The sequence below is a fragment of the Plecotus auritus genome (genome assembly GCF_963455305.1).
Source record: "Plecotus auritus genome assembly, chromosome: 4".
NCBI classification, from domain to species: Eukaryota; Metazoa; Chordata; class Mammalia; order Chiroptera; family Vespertilionidae; genus Plecotus; species Plecotus auritus.
Window position 1 is genome coordinate 25,648,559 of NC_137775.1, and position 24,902 is coordinate 25,673,460.

A 24,902-nucleotide genomic window follows, 5' to 3' on the forward strand; every position below is an offset into this window, starting at 1 on the left:
TCAGACAGAGCAAAAGCTGTGTTCCTAAGGAGTAAGGATCTTCTGTTGCTGCACCATCTTTACCAGCTACACTTTCACCTAGTAGAATGGCTTTTAACCCTCTCAGACCCAATGCCTCCTTTTTACAGCACATATTTTTAATGTCCTCCTTTACTATCTTGAAAGGAAATCCATGGCCTATTTACTCACATAAGCTCAAAAGTTATTGTAAGTTCTGAGCTATATTATAAAGCAGAAATCAAAGAACGGCTATATGTAACTTAAATATATAAATGTTTGGGTATAACCACCCGAGAAGGCAGAATGATGTAGTTTATATTGCTGCTACATGCAGAATCCCTGTGAACGTTACAGCAACTAATGCAGACGGACACGCCTGCAATGTTAGTAACATAATCTGATGTCTTGCCCCTGGAGATTTCCTAAGATGGAGAACAACTCCTGATAAGGTCTGCTCCACCGCCCCTCCCTGCCAAAGTTGCATTCCTGAAAAAGGAGTATTAAAACTGTGCAAAAGAATACTTTGTGCTTATATGTAAAACCAGGAAACAGGGCTAGGTTTCAGGCTTCTATAATTACAAACAGGATTTTCACCTACATGAATACCTGAACAGCCATTGAAATGTCGAACGAGATATAGTCAACTGTTGGACCTGTAGAACTGTCCCAAACACTCTCGGGCATCTCGCATCTCTGACTCTTCCTCTGCATTCCACTCGGACCCTGTTCATCATTGTGATGACCATAAATGCCCCTCAACATTTGATCTCATAAATCCAATAACACTCTCAGCCTTGTTTCTTAAGATCCTCATTACTACTAATGTGTAGTTATTAATCCACTGTGGCCTTTTTATTTATTAGTGTCAGCTTTGGGTTCTAAAGCATCTTAAACAAAGAAGATCATTAGCTCTATGGCTCCTAAAGCTATGATATTCTAGTTTATTATTATTACTGAAGTTTTATTGTTTATAGCTTGTTAATTATAAAGTTTTTCTGTTGGCTCAAACTTGGTAAAATAATAACAATAAAGAATACTTAAAGTAAATTTCAGAAAATTTGGTTGCTTTTAAGAAAAATATTTCAGAGTTGAGACTCCTGAAAGAATCTGAAATTCAATATAACTAGAAATCTGGTTACTAAAAATCAGATACTTTTTGAATAATCTAAGCCACCCAGGGCTGCAAATTTTGACAGCATAGCTTTAGCAGATTCTTGGCATAAATTTGAGTGGATTTTGACCAAGTCATGCTGAGAAATTTGCAACTGCAGCACTTATTGGGGTATTCAAGAAAAAGAAAGAAAATTAATGAAACTTTCCAGGGTAAAGGACTTCAACTTAACTGAACTTGTGAACTTAACGCCCTGTTGTAATCTTTCTGACACTTTGAAGAATAGTCCTGGAGACTCTCCAAATAGAACACTCCTCACCGTTCATTCTTAAACAGTGTGAAATCTGTCAACCCAACAAGGTCATCAAGGGGGCAGACTGAGATTTGTCATTACGGATAAGGATGTTCTCTAGCACACCGAAGATGCTGGGCAGATTTTGTTTTCTCCCAAGAGCTAGAGGCTGGCATTTTGAGAGTCTAATTTCCCTTCGTTTGGAAAGCTGGCTTAGCATGTATGCTTGAATCAAATATGCCCTACACAAGTTACCAAAGCAATGGTTTGACATCTGTTCCCTTAATTATTATCACAAAGCTGACTATTGAAAATAACTAACAGAGCTTTATTTTCAAAAAATGGAAAGTTGAAAACACTTGCCTCAGCTCAAGATAAAACCTGCTTTTTTTAAATTAGCAATTCTATGTGCAACAAATTAGGGATTAAGTGATAAATAAGGTAAACAGTTTAGTGGGTAAGAAAGACAAGTGAATATGACAATTCTGATATGCATAAATAACTGCTTTACTGAATATAAGTTGGGGTTGGGTTGCTATAGGAGCCCAGCACAGAATCCCAGCAACCACTAGAAAGGGCAAGGAATACTTTCCATACAAGCACCTTCTTTTTGCTCTCTCCACCCCTCCACCCCAACTTCCAGTTCTCCCCCAAACAGAGCCTCCGCCATTCTGAGATAGAACCCCAAGCTTTAGACTGTTCCCTTTGCCCCCTTCCATCAGAATCTATCAAATACTGTCTGCCCACCTGCAGACTAATTCAAGCTAAGGTATTCATTGATTGGTCAAGCAATTCTTTCCAAATGATAGTTGTATTCTGACTAGGTCTGTCTTTACACATTCCACTACATATTATTGAGCATGTATGTACTGTGTGGGTTAATATCAATTCTTTTACCCAAAAGACTAATAATGAGTAGAAGAGCCAAGACTTGAGCCTGGTCATCTCATTCTGGACTAAGGGCTCCTTCCTTGGGATTACACGTTTTAATCCATTTTTTCATGCCATATATAGCCTACATATACAGCCCCACTGGCTGAGATTCCAGGTAAAACAGTAGGATGATGCTAAGCATGGTACACCTAGGTGGAGATGTGTGAAACATCAGGGAGAACGGTAGCACTATTATAGTGCCATAGCTGCTCCTAAAGATCCAACTCCCATCAGGGCACTGCCTAGTTATCCGGCACACTAGCTGCCTGCTGTAAGAGCAACTGGAGGTCCCAAGACAGTTCAGATATCCCATCCCCATCCCAGGATCACTATTTTCAGGAGGAATATGAGTGAGCTCCCTCCTTGAAGGAGAACTCTCTGAGGGAAGAGGTTGTGTCTTCATCATCTTTGCATTCCTAGCACTGTCCAGTGCCTGAACCAAAGTAAACCCTTAGTTAATATTTCAAAAAGAAAAGGAATGCACAGGCAGGAAAGCAGGGGGGAAAGAAAGGAAAAGGAATAAAGTGGGAGTAAAGGGAAGAGAAAGGAAGGGAAAGGGAAAAGGAAAGTAAAGATGAGTTATTAAAATAATCAAGGATAACTGTCCTTGGTTGTTCCACAAGTGCTCAGCTGAACTGATTCTATGGCTACCAAGTCTCTGCCTTCCCTTCTTTCTCTTCCACCTGCTTCAAACACAGCAATTAAACTCTTCATTCTGAAAAATCCAGTGCTAATGAGCTAAGATAAAGAAGGTAAGAGAAAGCTTAACACAAACACTTTGCATACTCCTTAGTGCATTTCTATGCTACACTCCTTTCCATTTGCAACTCCACAACTCCTACTTGAGCAGGCCTCTCTAGCATTAGCAGGTTATGTGTATATTCATATTTTTTCCAATATGGGCTTCTATAAGCTTAGTTTCAGTCATCTGTGGTCTCCATTGTCCTAAGAATAGGAACATATTTCCAACTGACCCCTCTACCCCTGCCGCAGTTAGGCTTCACCTTACCTGGAAGGGCATGTAGAACCCAGCCCATTACCAGAAAGAACACAACCTCACGGATAGCAAATCTAAAACCCATGTGGGATTCAGGGTGGTGCAAAAAAATTCTTTTCAGGTTGGCTTTCACTGGTACAGAGACCGCTTCTGGTGGATGCTTGTTATGCCCCTTCTCTTTTGATTTCCCTTCTTCATGCCTTTCTCCTACCCTTTTCTCTTACCCTCTCCATCCTGCCACATCCCCTACAGACATACCAGGCACCATCAAAGTGAGACATACCAGGCAAAGTGAGTCATCACATTCTTGAGAGTAGAGCCCACTAAACAAATGATCTTCCTCTTGCTCACATTTTCCACTTTGCATGATAATTTCTAAGCATTTATATACTGAAATATTGCTTACCCATCACAGCCTAAGTGGAACCAAAAGCAGTAAAGACAATGAAGAGCCCATTCCACCACCTTTCTCTAGATATCTGAGGGCAAAAACACTGTCTTAAAAATCCTGTATACTCAAGTGCCCCCATACCTTGTACAGAGAAGGTACTTAATGGATATTTGCAGGTGGAGCCTTCCCGGTGTTTACCACACAGCTTAGATCTAGGCACCAAGAGAGGCTCAGAAAGAACAAATGGCCAAGTCATGCCAAAAGGGCTTCAGTTTCATTGGCAGCTACCAAATAATAGTTCATATTTATTAGATAACTATTCCTAATTAGGGTGTTATTTAGCATTATATAGATAATTAATGTTATCTTTAAGAAAGAGGGAGAAAAGAAGAAAGAAAAGAATGCCTCTGTTATGTAATATTATACTCTCAGACCACCTCTCAATCAGCAGTTTGTCTTTGGCTAAAATCTTATGTGACTTGAAGTCTTGGCTCCAACATGGTTAAACACTAGGCCTGTGTGGATCCTTCACGGTTTTATTTTGAGCAGCCTGTTTGCCCAAAACCTCCCACTCTTTCCCTTCCCCAGAAACTGCGGCTCTGCTCTTTGTACACAACAAAAACGTTTGTCTTTTCCAGAGCTTGAGGTACTAACCAATGCCTACGAATGTCTTTGTATAATAACATAATAATCAAATCCCATTAAGTCAGTGTCAGTAATACATGTATTTTCTATTTTAGAATCTACACATGATTTATTATTCAACTTTGAATTCCATTTGTACATTTAGTGAAAGAAACGGGAAAGTTACATACATAGAATCACTTCCAAATTTTACTATGAAGTTATTTCTCTGTTTTTTTTTCTAGTTTCTAGTTAAATCTTTATTGATTTTAAAACACTCCTATTTATGAATTATAATAAATTTCCTTTTATTGTTTTAATTTTACCATACTTTTTAAAGGAAGAGAAGCTGAGATTTCTTGAGTATTGATGTATCCCTGTGTCCTAGGGAAAATAGGGTTTCATGTTAGACTTTCACATGTCCCCTACTCTTTGTCCTTTCCTGTAAAGAACAGGATATAATGAGCACAGAATCATCTTCAAAATCAAATAGACCTGGGATCCAGTCTCAGCACTGCTACTTATCAATTGTGTAATTTTGGATAAATTACAAAACCTTTCAAATCCATTAGTTCATCTGTACAATGTACCTATTAATAGCAACTTCCTAATACCCACCTTTATGGAAAATAAATGGGATGACAAATGTAAACATACCTAGTAGGTCCTCAGTATTTCTTAGTTCCATTCCCTTACTTCCAAGCGCTGTTCTTGCTATAGGTGAAACAAGTGAAAGGAGCAGCCACTTGTTTTTGTTCTTGATTAAGTATATCAGTTATATCTTTGGGGACAGTTCAGGAACCCAATCAGGTGGACACTGCAGTAGTCATGGAAACAAGTCTTTCCTCATGATCTAGCTAATGTGAAAATATATAGCTCTCTCCATGCCTGTCAATGGCATGAGTCTTATTGGAAGTTTGCTCCTCACAAGTGTCCTATACCAAGAGTTGTAGATGTGATTACACCTAAGGTGCCACTATAACCCATAAAAAACCATAGGCTATAAGAGACAAACCTCAATGTACAATTAAACATCTCAAGCTCTCTGATGAACTTGTATGAATATTTACAGTTTAAGTGTTATACTCCAACCAAATATAATACCCATTTCTTTCAATCCATCAAATCAGAGGAGCCTTTGTAACCTACAAAGAGAAAGGAATTCACTTACAATATACTTTCTTTCCAAAGAATAAAACATAAAGGATGCTTTCTGAAAGGTTTTGGAGACACATGTTCCTATCCATACCTCTATCAATGGATAAACTTTGTACCAGTCTATGCCAATGCTAAAGATACACTTATAATCATTTCAGCAAATTCATCAAATTCAGAAAAGAAATAGAAATATTATGTTAAATGAATGAATCTTCCCTGTTCTGGACAATTCATTCAAGTCAACAATTCCATAGTAGTTCCTATAAGGAGGAAGGTAATGTGCTACAGTAGATATTAAAAATAGAAAGCTTATACTTCATTTGGTAATCACCTCATACCTTCATTTTTTATTCAATAAATGCCTTTTTTAAGTAAAATACTATATAAAAGGGCACTATACTATATAAAAATGGCCCTATCCCAACATGGTATACAATAGTGTTCAACCTGGTAGGAGAGCTGAGAAGATCCGTTACTATGATACCAACCACAGAGTGTTAGGAGGACTCACAGAAGGTACTTGAGATGGGAAATTGAAGGGTGGATGGCATTTTAACACATAGAGACAATATCCAATTGTAAAGGAATGTGGGAATCAGTACAGAAACATGGGGATATGGGGAGGAAAAAAACAGCAAGAACAGACACCTAGCTCTAGTCAGTTTGGCTCAGTGGATAGCGCGTCCACCTGTGGACTGAAGGGTCCATGGTTGGATTCCTGTCAAGGGCATGTGCCTCAGTTGCAAGCTCCTGGCCCTGGTCAGAGGCATGTGGGAGGCAACCCATCGATGTGTCTCTCTCACGTCAGTGTTTCTGTCTCTCCCTCTCCCTTCCACTCTCTCTAAAAATCAATGGAATAAATATCCTCGGGTAAGGATTAGAAGAAAAAGAAGGAGGAAGAGGAGGAAAAGGAGGAGGAGGGGGGAGGAGAAGGGGGAGGGGGAGGGGGAGGAGGAGAGGAAGAACAAATACCTATTTATCTGTAAGGGAACTGGTAGGAGATAAAAATGGAAAAATAAGTTGGCATTACATTGTGGAGAGCCATGAATACCAGAATTAATAATATAAATGTAACTAAGTAGACATTGGGGAGCCATTGAAGAATTTGGAGTAGAGAGCTGACATGATGGAAATAGTTTTTGAGGAATAAATCTGTCAGTGGGAGGTGAGATAGATTGGAGGGGACAACTGGAGGCAATCAGAGGGTTAGTTCATGATCCTGGGGTAGAGGATAAGCAGACAGATTGAAAGGGGATCATGTATATTACAACACACTTCTGGAATTTTTGTAGTGAACTGTAACAATCCAAACACATATCTCCAAATATAAGAACAAACTTATTTAAAATATATGCTGAGAACTAGGGAGTTAATACAGCAGTTTTTAACCTCTGGAGACTTAGAATCAACTGAAAGTTTGGTCATCTCAATTTGCTCACCACAAACCATTGCCCTCAAAACCCGGGATTTGCTAAACATTTCAAACTCTGAGAAGCGGAGGGTTCAATAAAACCACATTGTGCCTGGCATATATTTCTTCTTTAGGACTGAGGAAATTTGAGCTGCTTCTCACTAATTCATTTCAATTTCATTCAAACTGGGATTTTGAAAAGTCTCTCTATTGCCCAGAGAAGTCTTAAGAGCTTATTTTTAAAGCCCTTTTCTCTCCTTACAAAAAGGAAATAGTTTTTTAACCATCCCTGAACCCCAGAATTTAGAGATTCATAATCCATGGGTTGGAATGGGGTGTATATTGGGTAAAACAATAGGCTAAAAACAGCATATTTTGCCAAAAAAGCAGTGCATTGGGTAGTGGAGGGAGGACAAGGGTTTTGGCCCTCTTGAACACTTTTTGAGCACATTTTCCTAGCGCTGATGTAGCAGGTATGGGTACAGTTGAACTAAGGAGTTCTTTCTATTCTATGACTCATATCAGCCATGTTGGTTTTCTCTTCACTGTCAAGAACATAAAAGAGAAATGACAATTGAAAAGTAAACATGTTAAAAAGTGGAACTAGAGAAACAATTTACCCTGCCTTAAAGACTTTCTTTTTCCTCCTCCTCCTCCTCCCACTCCGTGGCAGTGTCAAAGCAAAACTCTTCTTTTAGTGACAGCCATCAAGTAGTCGTGAGTGCTGTACACAGCGGAGCTGATGACATGGGGATTTAATACATCTCCATTCAAGACCTCAATTTAGAGAACTTACTTCTTAGCTCCTTTTAACTCAGATATATCATTTGCAAATATTTTCTCCCATTCAGTAGCTTATCTTTTCATTTTGTTGATAGTTTCCTTTGTTGAAGCTTTTTAGTTTGATGTAGTCTCACTTATGTTTGTCTTTGTTGCCTTTGCTTTTGGTGCCAGATTCAGAAAATCGTCACTAAGGCCTCTATGAAGGAGATTACCATCTATGACTTCTCCTAAGAGTTTCATGGTTTCAGGTCTTATATTCAAGTATTTAATCCATTTTGAGTTAAATTTTGTGTGTGAGGTAATATAGTGGTCCAATTTTATTCTTTTTCATGTGTCTGTCCAGTTTTCTCAACACTATTTATTGAAGGAGTTGTTTTTTCCCCATTGTATATTCTTGGCTTTTTGTCATAAATTAATTGCACGTATATGTGTGGGTTTATTTCTGGGCTCTTTATTCTATGTATCTGTGTTTATGTCAATACTGGTACTACACTATTTTATTGACTATAGCTTTGAAATATAGTTTGCAATCAGGGAACGTGATGACTTGATCTTTGTTCTTATTTCTCAAGGTCACTTTGGCTATTTGAGATTTTTTTGTGGTTCCATACAAAATTTAGGTTGTTTTTTTTTTCTATTTCTATGGAAAAATGCCGTTAGAATTTTGACAGGAATTACATTGAATTTGTAGATTGCTTGTGGTAGTACGGACATTTTAACAATATTATTTTTCCAATCCATGAGCACAGACTATTTTCCCATTTATTTGTATGTTCTTTAATTTCTTTCATTGCTATCTTATAGTTTTCAGCATACATGTTTTTCACCTCCGTGGCTAAATTTATTTTTAGGTATTTTATTCTTTTGGATGCAATTGTATATGAGATTATTTGTCTTAATTTATCTTTCTGATAATTCATTATTAGCATATAGAAATGCAACAGGTTTTTGTGTATTGATTTTGTATCCTGCAATTTTACTTAATTTGTTTATTAAGTAACAGCTTTTTTAATAGAGTCAATAGGGTTTTCTATATATAACATCAAGATTATTTCTATATTTTAAAAGGCTTTTTGGCAGCTTGTTCTTTTAATGAATAAATGGAGACTTTACTAGTAATGTCTAGAGAGGTTAAACTGTGAAAGGTGAGGGTTGAGTGGTAAAGTCATTACACCTAAAATCAAACTAATTAATTCTTCTCAACATTTTTAAAACTGCATCTTTAAAACTAGAATGTCATCATGATTTCTCCAAGGCTCATTGTTCTTGAAATTAGAACTGGAGCACACACGTAGGAAAGTTATTTAATTCTGTCATCACGCATTTAACACCTATAACTTGCAGCATATTGTGCAAATGCAAAGAAAACTAGCAGGAATCTGGCCTCCTAGACCTTACAGCCTAATGAGACAGTCAGATGTGTAGATAAGAGTGAATTTGCAATCATATAGGCCCAGCTGAGTGTTACAGAGGTCAATCACAGCGAATGGTGGTGGAGGAGGACCTGGGCCCACAACTCCATTTGGGGGTTTGAGAAAATGATTCCAAAAACTAACATATACGTTTTAGCATCTTGTACTTTTTAAATTGGAATATTATTTTTAAATAGCATTTGATTATGATATTTCTGTAAACTGAGAGGATTTATTCAAATTAAATCAATGAATTTTATGTGAAGTTTTCATTATGTGTAAGATTACGCACTAGATATAGGGATTACAAAATTAGATAAGATGGTTTCTGACCTTGGAGAGTAATAAGTTATTTATACCAATAACTCTGTAGAACAAGACATATTAAAATTTTTATGAGAAGAATAAACAAAGCATATGAATAACCACTAACCCAGCAAGGAATTGTATTATAATTATCATGTAATTACTATAACATATAACAATTATATAACATATAAGTATTATAATAATTATTAGTACAGTTATAAAAGTAGGGCATTTGTTATTAATTTTATTTTAAAGATTTAGTTGGATTAATGTTCTGAAAGTATTGATATTAGATTTATGGAGTTGGGTCTTCATGTTTGTTTGAGGCAAGTTCTGCTCACTTATATGTAAAGGTTTTCTTTGTTCCTGGTATCACCAGCTACTAGCTACGCATAATCTGGAAACAATGCAGGCAGACCTTGCTGAAGGAAACAGGCATACAGCTGACAAAAAGAGCCTCATCGTGTAGGTGTGCTTATAGTTTTTTTTTATCCCAGGTATTTATTCTAGGTTTCAGGTTTCTCCTGGTGCCAAAATTTATTAGCCCTTATGAAGAGAATATGTCATAGAGAAGGTACTCAAAATGAAAATAATTTTATTAGCATTTTTGCATTTAAGCCAACCCCAACTTGTGAATTTTTAATTATCATACTGGCCATGCCAATTTAAATTTTATAACCCTAAAATTAGTGTCTAAATAGCACAGAAATGTGTTAATATGCACATATTTGTGAAATTCATAAAGAACAAGTAAGCAGAAAATGGATTTTACAATGAAGGTCAATGTGCACATAGATTAGGCAATGAAATATTCTGGAGCAGCATTTTATAACTATTCCAAATGGGATTTGGGGACCCATAGCCCGTAAAACAATAAAATTCAAATAAAAAGCACCATTAGGATAATTTTGAATGCCTTTAAATAATGATCTTTTTAATTATATAAAGGCATTAAATAAACCCAGTGTTTTATTATTAGGGACATTGTTAAGACTAAATTTTCACAAGCTGAATTTAGTTATCTGTAAAACTTAGCTTTGCTAATCATTTAAATGTCTATTCAGAAGTACATATTATGATATATCTAATATAATAGCTATTCACTGAAAGTCCTTTGGAAACAAATGTGTCAGATCTTATTCAGTAATTGTATAACACATTTCAACACTTCACAAAGCAGTATTTATGACTATTATTTACAGATTGTTCTTTATATGGATTTTTTTTCTCCCAACTGTATCTTCATCTCCTTATATGCTAGCTTTTCATTATTTCGCATAGCACAAAGTACTCCCTAAATGAAAGTTGATAAATAAGTTATTAATATTGGTTTAAATAAATTTATTTTTGCTACATTGAATGTTCTTCCTCTTTAGAGAGCTAGCTTGAGGATTTTTTTTTTCATTTAGCCTTATGTATGTTCTCAAATAAGAAAATTAAGCCCTCTTGCTTTTATAAATAGCTATCTAGCATCAATTCTGAATTATTTTCTTGTTGATTAAAGAATACCCAGATGGAAATGCTAAACATCATTGTCATGGTTTGCCCTGGAGTTTAGAAAATATTGCTATATAGCCAAAACCGGTTTGGCTCAGTGGATAGAGCATCGGCCTGCAGACTCAAGGGTCCTGGGTTCGATTCCGGTCAAGGGCATGTACCTTGGTTGCGGGCACATCCCCAGTAGGGGGTGTGCAAGAGGCAGCTGATAGATGTTTCTCTCTCATCGATGTTTCTAACTCTCTATCCCTCTCCCTTTCTCTCTTCCTCTCTATAAAAAATCAATAAAATATTTAAAAAAAGAAAATATTGCTATATACAATATATGCTACATTTTTTAACCTATAGGCTACCATAAAAATTAACTATGAGATGATTTTATTGTCTAGGTTTATTTTATTATTGAATTATTTTTACATTATCTGAGCTTATGCTCCAAAGAAGTGACAGGACTGGAACTAGGGTGAGGGACTGAGGCATTTACCTCAGGCTCAAAATTCAAGAGGGTACCAAATAACTCAGTAATCAACAAAAATCATATTTTAACGATATTTTTAAAATAAAAATTAAGGCCAAGAGCTCTAGCTGTTTTGGCTCAGTGGATAGAGTGTAGGCCTGCAGATTGAAGGGTCCCAGGTTTGATTCCAGTCAAGGGCATATGCCCGGGTTTCAGACTCCATCCCCAGTAGGGGGTGTGCGGGAGACAGCTGATCAATGATTCTCTCTCATCATTGATGTTTCTAGCTCTCTCTTCCTCTCCCTTCCTCTCTGAAATCAATAAAAATATATTTGATTTCAAGAAATACCATAAATCTAAATCAAGATCAAGAGATCTGTGTTCTGTCATGTTTGTGGACTATTATCTGTTTGATTACAGGGTAAAACAAACAAGTAGGGAAGGAGAGAATCTTGTTTTCTTCATTGGTTTAAGGATAAAATGGATCTAAACTTAATATCTGCATTTCACAGGATCACTAGATTAATAGTATTTTAATCAAAATTACAATTTTAGGGAATAGAAACTATTACTTTCTGATCATCTATGTTTACTGTATGTAACTCATGTATAGGTGTATAACCTGTAACTCATATTTAAGTCCATATCCTCATTTCACAAATTTCCCTAATAGTTTCATTTATGGAAATTTTTTCTGATCTAAGTTCCAATTCAGGGTCATGCTATGCGTTTAGTGCACTATATCTGGCATCTACTATTATGAAACAATACCCAAGTTTGTTATATCGTTGACATTTTTTAAGAGTATAGGCCAATCATTTTGTAGATTATCCTTCAACTGGGTTTTTCTGATATCTCCTTTTTATTGGGGTCAGATGTGCTTTTGGTGGAGGAACACTACAGAGGCAATATCACATTACATCAGGAAGAATATGATGTCAGTTTCTTCCATCACTGGTGATGATAACTTTATTTAAAAAGTAGAACATTTGTTCACTAAAATACTACTCTTTTTTTTTCTAATGAATATTTCTGGGGAAGATACTTTGATACAATGTACTTATCTTGTTGCTTTTTAAACTTTCGCTTAATAATTTTAGTATCCATTGATGATTTTATTTGAATCAGTTGTTATCATGAAGGTTGCAAAATGGTAATTTTCTCTTAATTTCATCTACATTATTGGTTGTCACTCTCTGCAAGAAAGAACTTTCTCTTCTCCTTATTTATTTACTATTTACTTGCTTATTACCAGTGTGGACTGTGGATTCTTCTGTCAGTCTATGGTTTATGATACGTTCTTCCATCTTCCATTTTGATGCTCCAGTTTTCCCATTTGTGCTCAAAGGGATCCCTTCCAGTGGTCTCCTCTGTCATTTTTAAGTAATCCCTTCACCATTTGAGCGCTACCTTATTTTTTGGCAGAACAAGAAGTTATAGTTCATCTTGTTCTTTGCCTGCCCTAGTTTTCAGCCATTTCACCAAGGTGGTCTGGTTCCCTTTACTGAAAATTTATATTTGAAAAAACAAAATCTGAGTGCTAAATATGCTTGTCTACTAGGAAGTTGTTGCTTCTGGGCATACAATAAAATGTGCTCTTTCAAGTGCATAGTTCAGTGAATTCTGACAGATTTATATGCCCATGGTCAGTGCTCAGTCTTCATTGTATTTGATCTATTAGCAGCATTTGAGACTGAGGGTCACAACTTTCTCCTCACAGTATGTCTTCACTAGCCTCCCAAACAGTGATACTCTCCGGGTTGCCTCCAACCCCCTGGGTACTCCTTCTGTCTCTTTGGATCTTTTCTGCTCTTCTCAGACCCGTTAAAGTTGACGTACTGCAGAGCTCAGACTTGGATGCTTTTCTCATCTGTATCTACACTCATTCCCTAGGTAATCTCATCTGACAACTCCTAAATTTGTGTTTCTAACCCAGTCTTCTCCCCCCCAAGCTCTGGATTTTATACCGCTTATTTCTATTATTTCATATGTGGAGGTTTTTTTTATTGATTTCAGAGAGAGGAAGGGAGAGGGAGAGATGGAAATATCAATGATGAGAGGGAATCATCGATCAGCTGCCTCCTGTATGCCCCCTACTGGGGAATGAACCCACAACCCGGGCATGTGCCCTGACCTGGATTCAAACCATGATCTCCTGGTTCATGGCTGGACCCTCAACCACTGAGCAACACTAGCCGGGCTATAGCCACTTATTTCTACTTGACATCTTCACCTGATTTTCTAATAGACTTCCAAATTCAACATATGCAAAACTGAAATCCACCCCCACACCTGCTCCACCTGCAGCCTTTCCCATCTCTGGTGATGGCAGCTCCATTATCCTGGTTATTCAGGCCAAAAACTTGGAGGTACCTAAAATATAGTCAGGATCTCTTCCCTACCTCAGCACTGCTCTCACATGGTGTGAGCAGCCATAACCTAGATACTCATGCCTCGAGTATTTCAATGGCCTCAACAGGTCTCACTACATCAAAGCTTACTCTTATAATCTGCTCTCAGCACAGAAGCCAGGATGACCTATTTTAAATGTAAGCATGATTATACCACCCTTTTCCTCAAAATGTTTGAAGTGGTTCCATGTTTCACTCAGAGTAGAGCCCAAATGTTGCAATGGCCTACAGGGTCCTGTATGATTCTCACACCCCCTATGCTCTAAGCCCTCTCCTCTTACTCTCCCCTTTTTCTCCCATCTCCATCCCCATGGGACTGGTGCTGCTCCTCCCTCCTGCACACCAGCACACTAGGGATCCTTCCCACTCTGGGGTTATTGGTGCTGATCCCTCTGTATAGAAGGCATTTCCCCAGATATCTGCTTGGCCAGCTCCCTCACCTACTTCAAGTTTTTTTAAATTGCAGACTCTAATGACAGCAACCATAGCTCCCCTTCCCCAACACAGGACTTCTGAACCCTCATTCCCTGCTTGCCTTTTTTTTTTTTTTTTACCCATTGCACTTAAGACCTTCTAACACATTGTTATAAATTATTTCTTCTTTATGTTTATTGCTTATTGTCTGTCTCTCTGTCCTAGTTGAGGACAGAGATCTTTGTTTTTCTCACTGGAGCATCTAGAACTGAAGGATCTCATCAGGTTTCTAGAACAGTGCCTGTCCCTTGGTAACACTCAAAATATTTTTATAAATGTACTAGAGGCCCAGTGCATGAAAATTCATGCGCTGGAGGAGGCGCCCCTCAGCCCGGCCTGCCCCCTCTCACAGTCTGGGAGCCCTCAGGGGTGGGAGGCAACCCGGCGATCAGGGAAAGGTGATGCCCCCATCACACCTCTGCTGCTGCCACTGCCCGCAGCGCAAGCCTCGGCCGGCCCTGGTTACCTGAGCCTCGGGCAGCCCTGGGCGGCTGGGCAGCCGCCATTTGAGGCTTGCCTGCACCTCAGGCTCACCCTGGGCGGCTGGGGGGCTGAGGGCATGTCCGGCCTGCCACCCCCCAGCAGGGCTGAAAGGACCGGGGGACTCCAGTGGGACTGAGGGGACTGGGCGCCGCCATCTTTTGGCTATGGGTGCCGCCATCTTTGTGATAGTGTGATGGTCAATTTTCATATTCCCTCTTTATTAGATAGAATTTTTTATTGACTTCAGAGAGGAAGAGAGGAGAGAGAGATAGAAATATCAATGATGAGAGAGAATCATTGATCAGCTGCCTCCTGCACACCCCCGACTGGGGATCAAGCCCACAACCCGGGCATGTGCCCCGACCAGGAATCGAACCATGACCTCCTGATTCATAGGTTGACCCTCAACCCCTTGAGCCACACCGGCCAGCCTCAAAATATTTTTTAAATAAGTGAATCACCTACTTTATCTTGTACTTTGACTTGATAAACTGATACAAATGAATAAGAACTCACTAGTAGAATTGAGTTCATATAATCCATTTTTAATATTGATATGTGCCTAAACACCCAACTTTTATTATATTCCTCTTATCTCTATGCGTACTTGTTTGCCTCTTTCCATACATGAAATCTAGATTCATTTTAAAATAAAATAAAAAATTAATTAGGCAGCATTTTCAGAGAACAGTAGGTTTTGTCTGCCTTGAATTATGCCTTAGCATGTATAATACAACCTAAGTAACAAACGGATGTCAGTCACTCACTCACTGTCAGTGGGGAGTGCCGCATTGCTAAAGAGCCCCTGACCACTGTTTCCGCTGCCTCCGGCATCCACTGTGATTTTGAGCTCCACAGAGGAAATCGGCAGATGGGAGGAGGCATGAAAGAAACCAAAGTTCTTTATATATGAACAGTACATTTTCCTACTAAACTGTTCAATTGACTCCAGATCCAAAATTGGCAGCAGATGTCTCTTACGTGGCCCTAGAGTGACTCACAGCATTTCAGCTGAGACAAGACTTACCTTGACAGGCATTCAAATAATGTGCTTGGGGTATTTCTGGACAATCACCACGATGTCAACAGTCAAGTTTTGAAAGGTATATGTGAATGAGTATCAAAATATCTCTACTGACAGGATCAGACTCTCGCAGCCACCAGCACAAGAGAATATGCTCCATTAGAAAGCAAACGCTTCATGTCAGGAGAATGTAGGTGGCTTTTAGGCTGAGATTGTTCATGCCTTTGCCACTGATGTTCTTGGAACATTAGAAAACATTTCCTCTTGTCTAAGTTAGTGTATTCTCAATCCTTCTACTTCAGGTACAGGATTTGATCAGACTAGAATGAGTGTAGAATGAGAACCTAATCTAAATTTTAGAACATTGGTTCTAATGCAGCAGAAAAAAAAGGCTTAACTGTTTCTTTAAATTCATGCAGAAGTATATGAATTTTTCTTACTAAGCATATCGGCATCATTAATAAGAAAATGCAGCTTTTAATTCATACACTTTGTCTTCCAAAATTACATTTTAAAATATCTCAACTTTTAAAAAACTTTTAAATGTGTTGGTTTTTAGTGAGAGAGGGGAAGGTAGAGGCAGGGAGAGAGAGAGAGACAGAGAGAGAAAGATTGATTGGTTGGTCCACTTGTGTATGCATTCACTGGTTGATATGTGCCCTGACCGGGTATCCAACCTGCAATCTTGATGTATGGAGATGATGCTTTAATCAACTGAGCTACCTGGCCAGGGCTAAAAAATATTTCAGTATTTTAATAAATGTAATATATAAGAAATGTTATTTTTGTTCTAGAAATTTTTCAAATATAGAATTAAATAGACTATATTTAAGAAAGCATTGAGAGCATCTTTATTAAAAAATATGGTTTTTATTTTTATGTGGGTCCCCTACTGGGGATCGAGCCCACAACCCATCCATGTGCCCTGACCAGGAATCAAACCATGACTTCCTGGTTCATGGGTCGCTGCTCAACCGTTGAGCCACACCACCTGTGCTTGAGATCATCTTTAATACATCTCTCCTTTATAATACATTGTATTTTTACATAGTGGGGAAAATGGGCCTTATAAATATATAACTTCTGAATTTGATTACTTTCCACAGATACAACACACTCAGGGGAAATTGGCACAAAGAAGAAGGTGAAAAGACTGTTAAGCTTTCAAAGATACTTCCATGCATCGAGGCTGCTTCGTGGAATTATCCCACAGGCCCCTCTCCACCTGCTGGATGAAGACTACCTTGGACAAGCAAGGGTGAGCTAGCTACCCCTGTGCCACCTCACCACAGCCAGGGGCCGAGAGCATGTGCCACCACTGGTAGTAGGGTTGAGTCCTGCTTCTGACACTGAGATGCTCTGTGGCTTTGGCTGGTTACTCAACATGTCTGGACTTTTTCCTCTAATATAAAATGAAGTTAATAGAAATACACACCTCATGTTTACATGCTAAGTATATTTATACCTAGTTATTTTTATTTTATAAATGCGCAAAACATATTTAACCCATTGAATTATCTCATTGTAATAGCTACCGTGAAATTAACCCAATAATTACCAACTCTTAATTCCATTTTAAGCTAACAATATGGTGCATTATCTTTTTCATAATTTTTGATTCATTCAAATAATTGTTACTAATTTTACAATTATTTTTGCCATTCATTGGTCCAGCTGAGGGTAGAAACTAATGTGTGACAATCTAAACAAAAGCTTGCAGGCTATCTCTAACCCAAACTGTCAAAGGAATTTAGAGTTTAGAAATAAACTGCCTTAGTTTAAACAGAAGTCAAAGGTAGTATCTTATAGTTTACATGTTAAGTAATATTATGCTATATATATATATATATATATATATACTATTAAGAAATAAGTAACAAGTAAAATCAGAAGAACTAATTCCCAATATTAGGTCTACAAAAGAAGCGGGGTGGGGGACCACTCCCTCTACCAACCCAAGGCCTGAATTGAGCGAATTTGTTTGTTGTTCATTTGTTTGGTAAAAGGAGAATAAGACTAAGTTCTCAGCACCGGAGCCTCAGTGACAGACACGCTCAGTGGTGCCTCCCCTCTAAGCAGCCACCTCTCAGGAAAGGCAACACTGAGATATAGAAGGAACAGCGAGCCAGAAGTCAGGGTATCAGCACCGAGTCCTGGCTTGGCCCTTAGATTTGTATGACTTGGGTAAAATGCTCACGCCATCTAGATCTCACAAACAACCTCTTAACCCTTCATTTTCCTAATGTTGTTGTGAAAGTCTTTGTGGGCCATGAGGAGGCCTTTGGATTTTTCACAAGGTGCAAAGAAGCCATTCCGGGGCAGGTAGGGGAGCATGAGCTGATCCTTACCAGGACTCAGGGCCCTGAGAGGAGGGAAGGAAGCCACTGTCGCAGAAGCTACAGCGAGGAGAGAATCAGCATCTGGAACATGGTGTCTAACTGAGAGTTTCTAAGCACTGGGGTATTTTAAAAAGAAAAATAGGATAATAAGCCTATTGAAAGTAGGTCTTTCAATTACCCCACGATTTTTAATGGCTCACTCTTCAGTTCTCTGTTACAGTGGTTCATTTCACATTTAGTCCCACATTGAGCAGAGTAAAGTGCTCAGCCATCATTTTGACTCCATTTTATTAAAATTAGTTGTAAACCTGCCTTAGGTGAATAATAGTTTACCATGGAGAGGCGTCACTGAACTATAGTTTTAACAGACATCCAACATGGGTGTGCTTACTATGTATAAGCACTGTTCTAAGCCCTTAAATTACAGGCATTTACGGTTACATATGTTACCTTATTAATCCTTACAACAACCCTCTGAAGTAATAATATCAGCCACACTTTTCAAATTCGGAAACTGAAGTACAGAGAAGTTAAGGAACCTGCCCACAGTTCCACAGCCAGTAAGAGACGTGGTTGACATCAGATCAGGCAGACTGATCCCTGAGCCCGTCCCTTTAACACTATTGTGATTAGCCAGTAGAGTAAGATTTATTTTATCACAAACCAGTTGTACATTGATAGTAGAATGCTACTATATCTTCAGTCTTAATTGTTTAATCTACTGTGTCTCAAAGTGAATATTTGAGTCTCCAATGTGATTCATTTGAGTGGTTTTTTGTTTGCCTTTCAGCATATGCTCTCCAAAGTGGGAATGTGGGATTTTGACATTTTCTTGTTTGATCGCTTGACAAATGGTAAGTCACCCGAAAGAATTCACACTAAAATATACACCATAAATGGGATTAATTTCATGAAAACAATACTTATTTTTAAACACTGGTAATCCTTTTTCCCTCTATCCCCGCTTTCGTAAGTCTCCAGCCACTCAAGGAAGACCAGGGCAGGGAAAATTACTGCCAAAAAAGAATAAGGAATAAATTCTGCCTTAGAATCGTAACAGTTTCCTTCTGGCCTTGATGATCCCAAAGGAATTAGGAAACCACAGATTTGATTCTGTCCTTGCAGAATATTTTGGCTATATCCAAAAGGAGGAAGTTCATTGTTAGCCAACGAATATCAGAAACTGCTCATCTGATCAGTCCTGCAGGGCAGGTATTTGTGCACTTTCAATAAGTGAGTCAAACCTGCCCTATAGCCCGGTATTGTCCAGATAAGTTTCAGAAGAAAACAGTTGCTGAGGATAGAGTGGAAAAGCTGAGGCTGCAGCTGAAAGGAAAGTAAATATTCTCATTGGTTTCACTTTTAAAATTTTTGTGCCTACAAAGGCTTCCTTCAAGAAAATAATGAAATCCTATTATATTTTCATCTGCCTATTCAACAAATGCTGATAAACTTAAGGAGCCAATGAAAGACATCATATTTAATGCTAGCTTTCCTATGTCCCACCATCTACCAAGCTTGTGATTTGTCATTGCAACTTGTTTTCTCATCATTCTATTACTTGACAAGCAACGTATAGTGGAAAGAGTACAGCCTAAGACCATAAAACTGAGCTTTACATTGTGGAAAGCTAACTAGGCCACATAGGGATGGATTCCATAATTTTTTATCTCCCTTTGCTCAAATCATCTGAGAAATTGGTACCAGTTAATGAAATTAACTGTGAAGCAAAGAACATGTTCAATGGTACTTATTCAAAAGAGATTATACTCATGACTCATAGACATATGAAATGAGCACATGCCAAGATTTGTTTAACTCAATTAGCGATTTGGTAAGATGCTACAGCTCTTTCAAAGGAGGATTCAAAGAACCACACATATATAAGCAGTAAGAAACACATGAATTTATAAATAGCTGTAAAACTGGGAGAAGGAAATCAATTATATTTCTGTCTGAATGATTTCGTTTGCATGTATATGGACAAGAGTCGCTTGAAATACTATCAGTTACCTACAACTTGATAGTTGTGAAATAGCCCAAAAACAATGAAAGTTGCAGAAACGCTTAGAATGAGGTACCCTGGAAGAGTATTCTTAGGCAACACATTGTTTTTATTTAAGACGTCCAGTCATCTTCTTGGCCCATTTCACAGTCCTTCATAAACTCTAGGATACTTTTAAAATTCAAAATCATGATTCTTTAAAAAATAATATTCCTTGAATATTTACATGTTATTGTAGCTTCAAATTTGCATCTTTGCCAGCTTGAGTTATAAAATGTCTCAAGGTTAAGTATAATCTTGATTGATACCTAAGTAGGTAGATTCCTTATATAACTCCTTATAACTCTTAATATTGCTAATAATTCATTGCCTTTGGTGTAGGGAGACAATCTGAACTAATTTTCTTTGTACAATAAGAGAAAACCTAAGACCAGATCATAGTAATAATATCCTTTATACTTGAATAATTTCAAATTTAAAAGGGAAAATAAATGATCCTATTAGAGACCTTTCATCACAGAAACTGTGGATCCTATTGTCAATCTTGATAATTTAATGGTAATGAAAACGAGTTAAAACTGGTGACTGTTTTCCTCCAGGAAACAGCCTGGTAACACTGCTGTGCCACCTCTTCAACACCCATGGACTCATTCACCATTTCAAGTTAGATATGGTGACCTTACACAGGTTTTTAGGTAAGTCTCTTTTTTCTTTCATATTCCTACCTCCTTTCCCATGAATAATGGCAGTCCACAATAAACTAGCAGGAACCCTAGCATGGTAGATGAAGACCTCAAATTAATCTCAAATTATCTCATCTTAATTTTAAAATATGGTTTACCCATTTAAATCACTGGAAAAAAAATGTTTATTTGGTTAGTTATGTTTACAGTAGATAAAGGCTATACAGAGAAAACCAACAAGAGCAGGTACCTGTCAAAGAAGTTACTGATCTGTTCACATATCAACAAAATTCCAGTAAGGCATGCCTCAAAGAATCCCAATCTGGACACGAGTTGTCAAATATCTTCAATAGACATTTTTTTAGTAATAAGAACTACCATTTATGTAGTGGTATGTTATTTCTAATCATTTCAACAACCCTGCAAGTTGGGCATTATTACCACCACTTGGCCCACAGTTAAGGAGAAGTACAAAGTGGTCTTGTACCTTGCTCAAGGTCAACAACTTATAATTGGCAGAGCCGCAATCTAAATCCAGGCTCTCTGACTTGAAAGACCACCATCTTTTCCCCTTAACTCCACCACCACTCTCTGTCCAAAACAGCCCCAGTTCTTCTTTGACTTTACGTGCATCCTTATTTATCGGCCAGTGAATTATCTAGGGCACATTTTTAATCACCACATAACTTCCTGCTGCCACTTAGCATGTTTCTGGCTTCTGTGCTTTGAATTTGAAAGCTGACTTGATGCCATCAAGAGTAAAATGACAGTGAAAATGATAGCAACAGACGCAGCAACCAGGCTTATCTGGTGCTTACATATGCTGGGAACTCTTCTAAGGACTTGCATATATTAACACTTGAAATCCTTACCATAGCCCTTTGAGATCGGAGCTATTGTTATCCCCATTTTATAGAGAATTAAACTGAGGATCCTTGTGGTTAAGTAATTTGACTGATATAAATAATAATGATAGGGGCAGAATTCAAATGTAAGTGTAAAATAAACCTGCTGAATAAAAGGTATACGTGGCACAACAGAAATTTTTGAAAGCAGCCACAACGTGGATCCGTTTCAGAAATACAAATAAACTCAGGCAATTGAAATTAGATTGCTTGAGCAAAGTAATGGCCATGAATAAGGCCAAATAGTTTTGATCTGTCTAGAGAAGGAGAATGCAGATACTTTGGGCATGTGTATGCACCTAGAGTACATGTAAAGAATGCAAATATTTGATGACAAAAATAACACCAGAATCCAGAGCAAAACTCACAGCATGGACTGACAAAATATGACCACACTTGCAAACCTGGATGTTCTATACACACTGGCTATATTGCATCCTAAGCATTGCCTTGGTCGTTAGCTGAAGCAGGCTAGTGGCTTCTCTAAATAGCAAATTAAAATTGCCTTGCTTATGTAACTACTTGATTCCAAGAGCACTCTGGTCCTTAGATTGGAAGGGCATGAAAGATGATAACTACTCTGAATGAGGTAGAAATAAAGCCAAGGAGTCCTCAGTAGGATCCACACAGCAAATTGAAAATCTGCCTAAAGAAGCCCCAGATTTGCTGTGGTCAATATTTGTTACTCTGCTGATCTATCTTTGGATCTCAGGAGTCTGATGCTACCTACTAGGGCTGTTTAAAAGGAAACCTCTTTTATGGCATATTATTCATAAATGGCAGCAAAATTAAATAATTAAACTATAGTGTGAAGTAAAGTTGTCCGTTTCCTACGTATTTATTTTTCCTATGAATGAAAGCCTTCATGACTGCCAGGGAGGGGTGATTAATGAAGGTGGTGAGGATTCCCAAGGGCGTCACAAATCCTTTTAACCTTTTCCCCATCTGCCTTCCCCCTTCTCGCCACTAAAAGCCGCTCAGTAGAACTTCGAAACTCCCAAGCTGTGTTCATTTTTAAAGAATCCCTCGGGGTGCACATTTTGGAGACACTAATATTTTTAAGCAAAAGGGACCCTCAATAAATCTGAGGTCTTCCTGTTTTGGTTTTCAATGACTGAGTTATCTGTTTACCTCCTAGTCATGGTTCAAGAAGATTACCACAGCCAAAACCCGTATCACAATGCTGTCCATGCAGCCGATGTCACCCAGGCCATGCACTGCTACCTGAAGGAGCCAAAGGTAAGGCCAGACCCGGCTGCCTCCTCAGTCACCTGGAAATGCCAAGTAAACTACTTGCTGGGTTCTGAGTCACCCAACATATCAGAATAACTGTTAAGGGCCATTTGTAACATAAATACAAACTGTTTATATTCCAGTTCCAATATCAGCTCTGAAAATCATGCAATACTCATGAAAGAGGATGTAAATTTTCTGAGGTTTCCTTTCATAACTTGTATGAAAGGCTGCATTAGGACAAAAAAAAAATCCTCCCCACGATAGTCTGCATCTTATATATCTTCAACAGTCCCAGGAACTAACTGTTTTGCCTTGAATCTTTGCTACAAATGGTACCAGCACTGACATTTTCTGGGAAAGGTCTCCTACCTCGTGGTTATTGATAGACAAATAGAATCAAAACTCCCCAAGGCTCAAACTCCACTTCCTACTAAGGCAACTGAATATCCTGATTCAGGCCCAAGAAAATGAGTGAATGTCACAGACCTCTTAGCAAGCATGCTCTGATGTGATCAACCAATCCAAAATTAAAAACATGATAATAATGCTTGTTACTAAAAATCGAGGCATTTCTTAGTCTTATAAAGTTGGTATAACATAGAGGATGAATTTTCTTAAGGTTTTTGAAAATAAAATCCCAGTCCAAGACTCTGTTCAGTTCAATCAGTTTTAACATCAACCACCGACTATGCAGACGCCAGACAAACATTCCCAAGACAAAACTGGGTAGATGCCTTATCGGTATAAAATAGCCCGAAGACATTAAAGGCTTTCTTTTTTAATCTCTAGGAAGCCTGAAAGTTATATATTTAAAGTTAGTGTTAGATTCCCATTCCCCTGCCTGTTTTTCTAGCTAACAGAGAGAAAGAGAGAGAGAGAGAGAGAGAGAGAGAGAGAGAGAGATTCTCACACACCCACACACTCCACTATTACACATTGAATAAATATGCAAATTTTGCAATTCATTTTTTAATATGTTTTTATTGATTTCAGAAAGAGGAAGGGAGGGGGAGAGAGAGAAACAATGATGAGAGAGAAACATCGATTGGCTGCCTCCTGCAAATTCCCTACTGGGGATTGAGCCCACAACCCAGGCATGTGCCCTAACCGGGAATCAAACCAGGCAACCTCCTGGTGCATGGGACAATGTCCAACCAACTGAGCCACATGGGCTGGGCATTCAGCCCACTCTGAATTTCATATTCAAAGGATGGCAATGATATAGTGGATGGTTGAAATATACAACTTATTTTTTTATGTGTCCATCATTTTGGTTTTAACATTTTACTTCATTTGTAGTTTTCTCTGGAGCAAGGCTGATTTCAGGCTCTGACTTCTCCCTGCCCACAGACAGGCAACAACACTGCAGCAACAAAAGGAAACAGAGTGGCAGTGGGAAATGGAGGGTACCTGAATGGTCTATACAATTTGACTTGCTCAGTTACTTTCCCCACAGTCCTTTCTTTTTTCTTGCAATTCCATGTGACTCTCACCTCACCAACTGCATAAGAGGGTAAAAGCCTGGAGGATGAAAGGCCTGGACAATTTTGTGATGCTTCGTTCAATATGAGTTAGCCAAAACAAATGGTAACCTGTTTGTGAAAACATACCCTTTGACCTCCCAATTTGACTTTTTAACAGCTCGCCAGCTTCCTCACACCTCTGGACATCATGCTTGGACTGTTGGCTGCAGCAGCCCACGATGTTGACCACCCAGGGGTGAACCAGCCGTTTTTGATCAAAACTAACCACCACCTCGCCAACCTGTATCAGGTAAGAGAGCTCAACGCTGGACCAGGCACAGTATGGCCAACTGCCTCAGACCCAGTCCTGGAGCCTGAATCTCACCCTTGGTGATGGCTTCATTCAGGGTCAGCCACAATGATGACCACAGCAAAAGACCATGGGTCGAAATAGGTCCAGGATATCCCCCCAAAAGGATTAAATTGGTTTACAAGGATATACAA

The 24,902-nt window shown here is 38.4% G+C and overlaps 1 protein-coding gene across 3 annotated transcripts in view; it reads left to right on the forward strand.

Moving 5' to 3' along the window:
* The window catches only part of PDE7B (phosphodiesterase 7B), a gene marked incomplete at its 5' end in the record, with an annotated part of 281,891 nt that overhangs the window by 227,830 nt on the left and 29,159 nt on the right, over positions 1-24,902 (forward strand). For all 3 annotated transcript variants that reach the window (XM_080664507.1, XM_080664506.1, XM_080664508.1), the window contains 5 exons: positions 16,874-17,025; positions 18,897-18,960; positions 20,711-20,806; positions 22,838-22,938; positions 24,577-24,708. In XM_080664507.1, the coding sequence (XP_080520633.1) occupies positions 16,874-17,025; positions 18,897-18,960; positions 20,711-20,806; positions 22,838-22,938; positions 24,577-24,708 (545 nt within the window). The remainder of the gene's footprint in view (positions 1-16,873; positions 17,026-18,896; positions 18,961-20,710; positions 20,807-22,837; positions 22,939-24,576; positions 24,709-24,902) is intronic.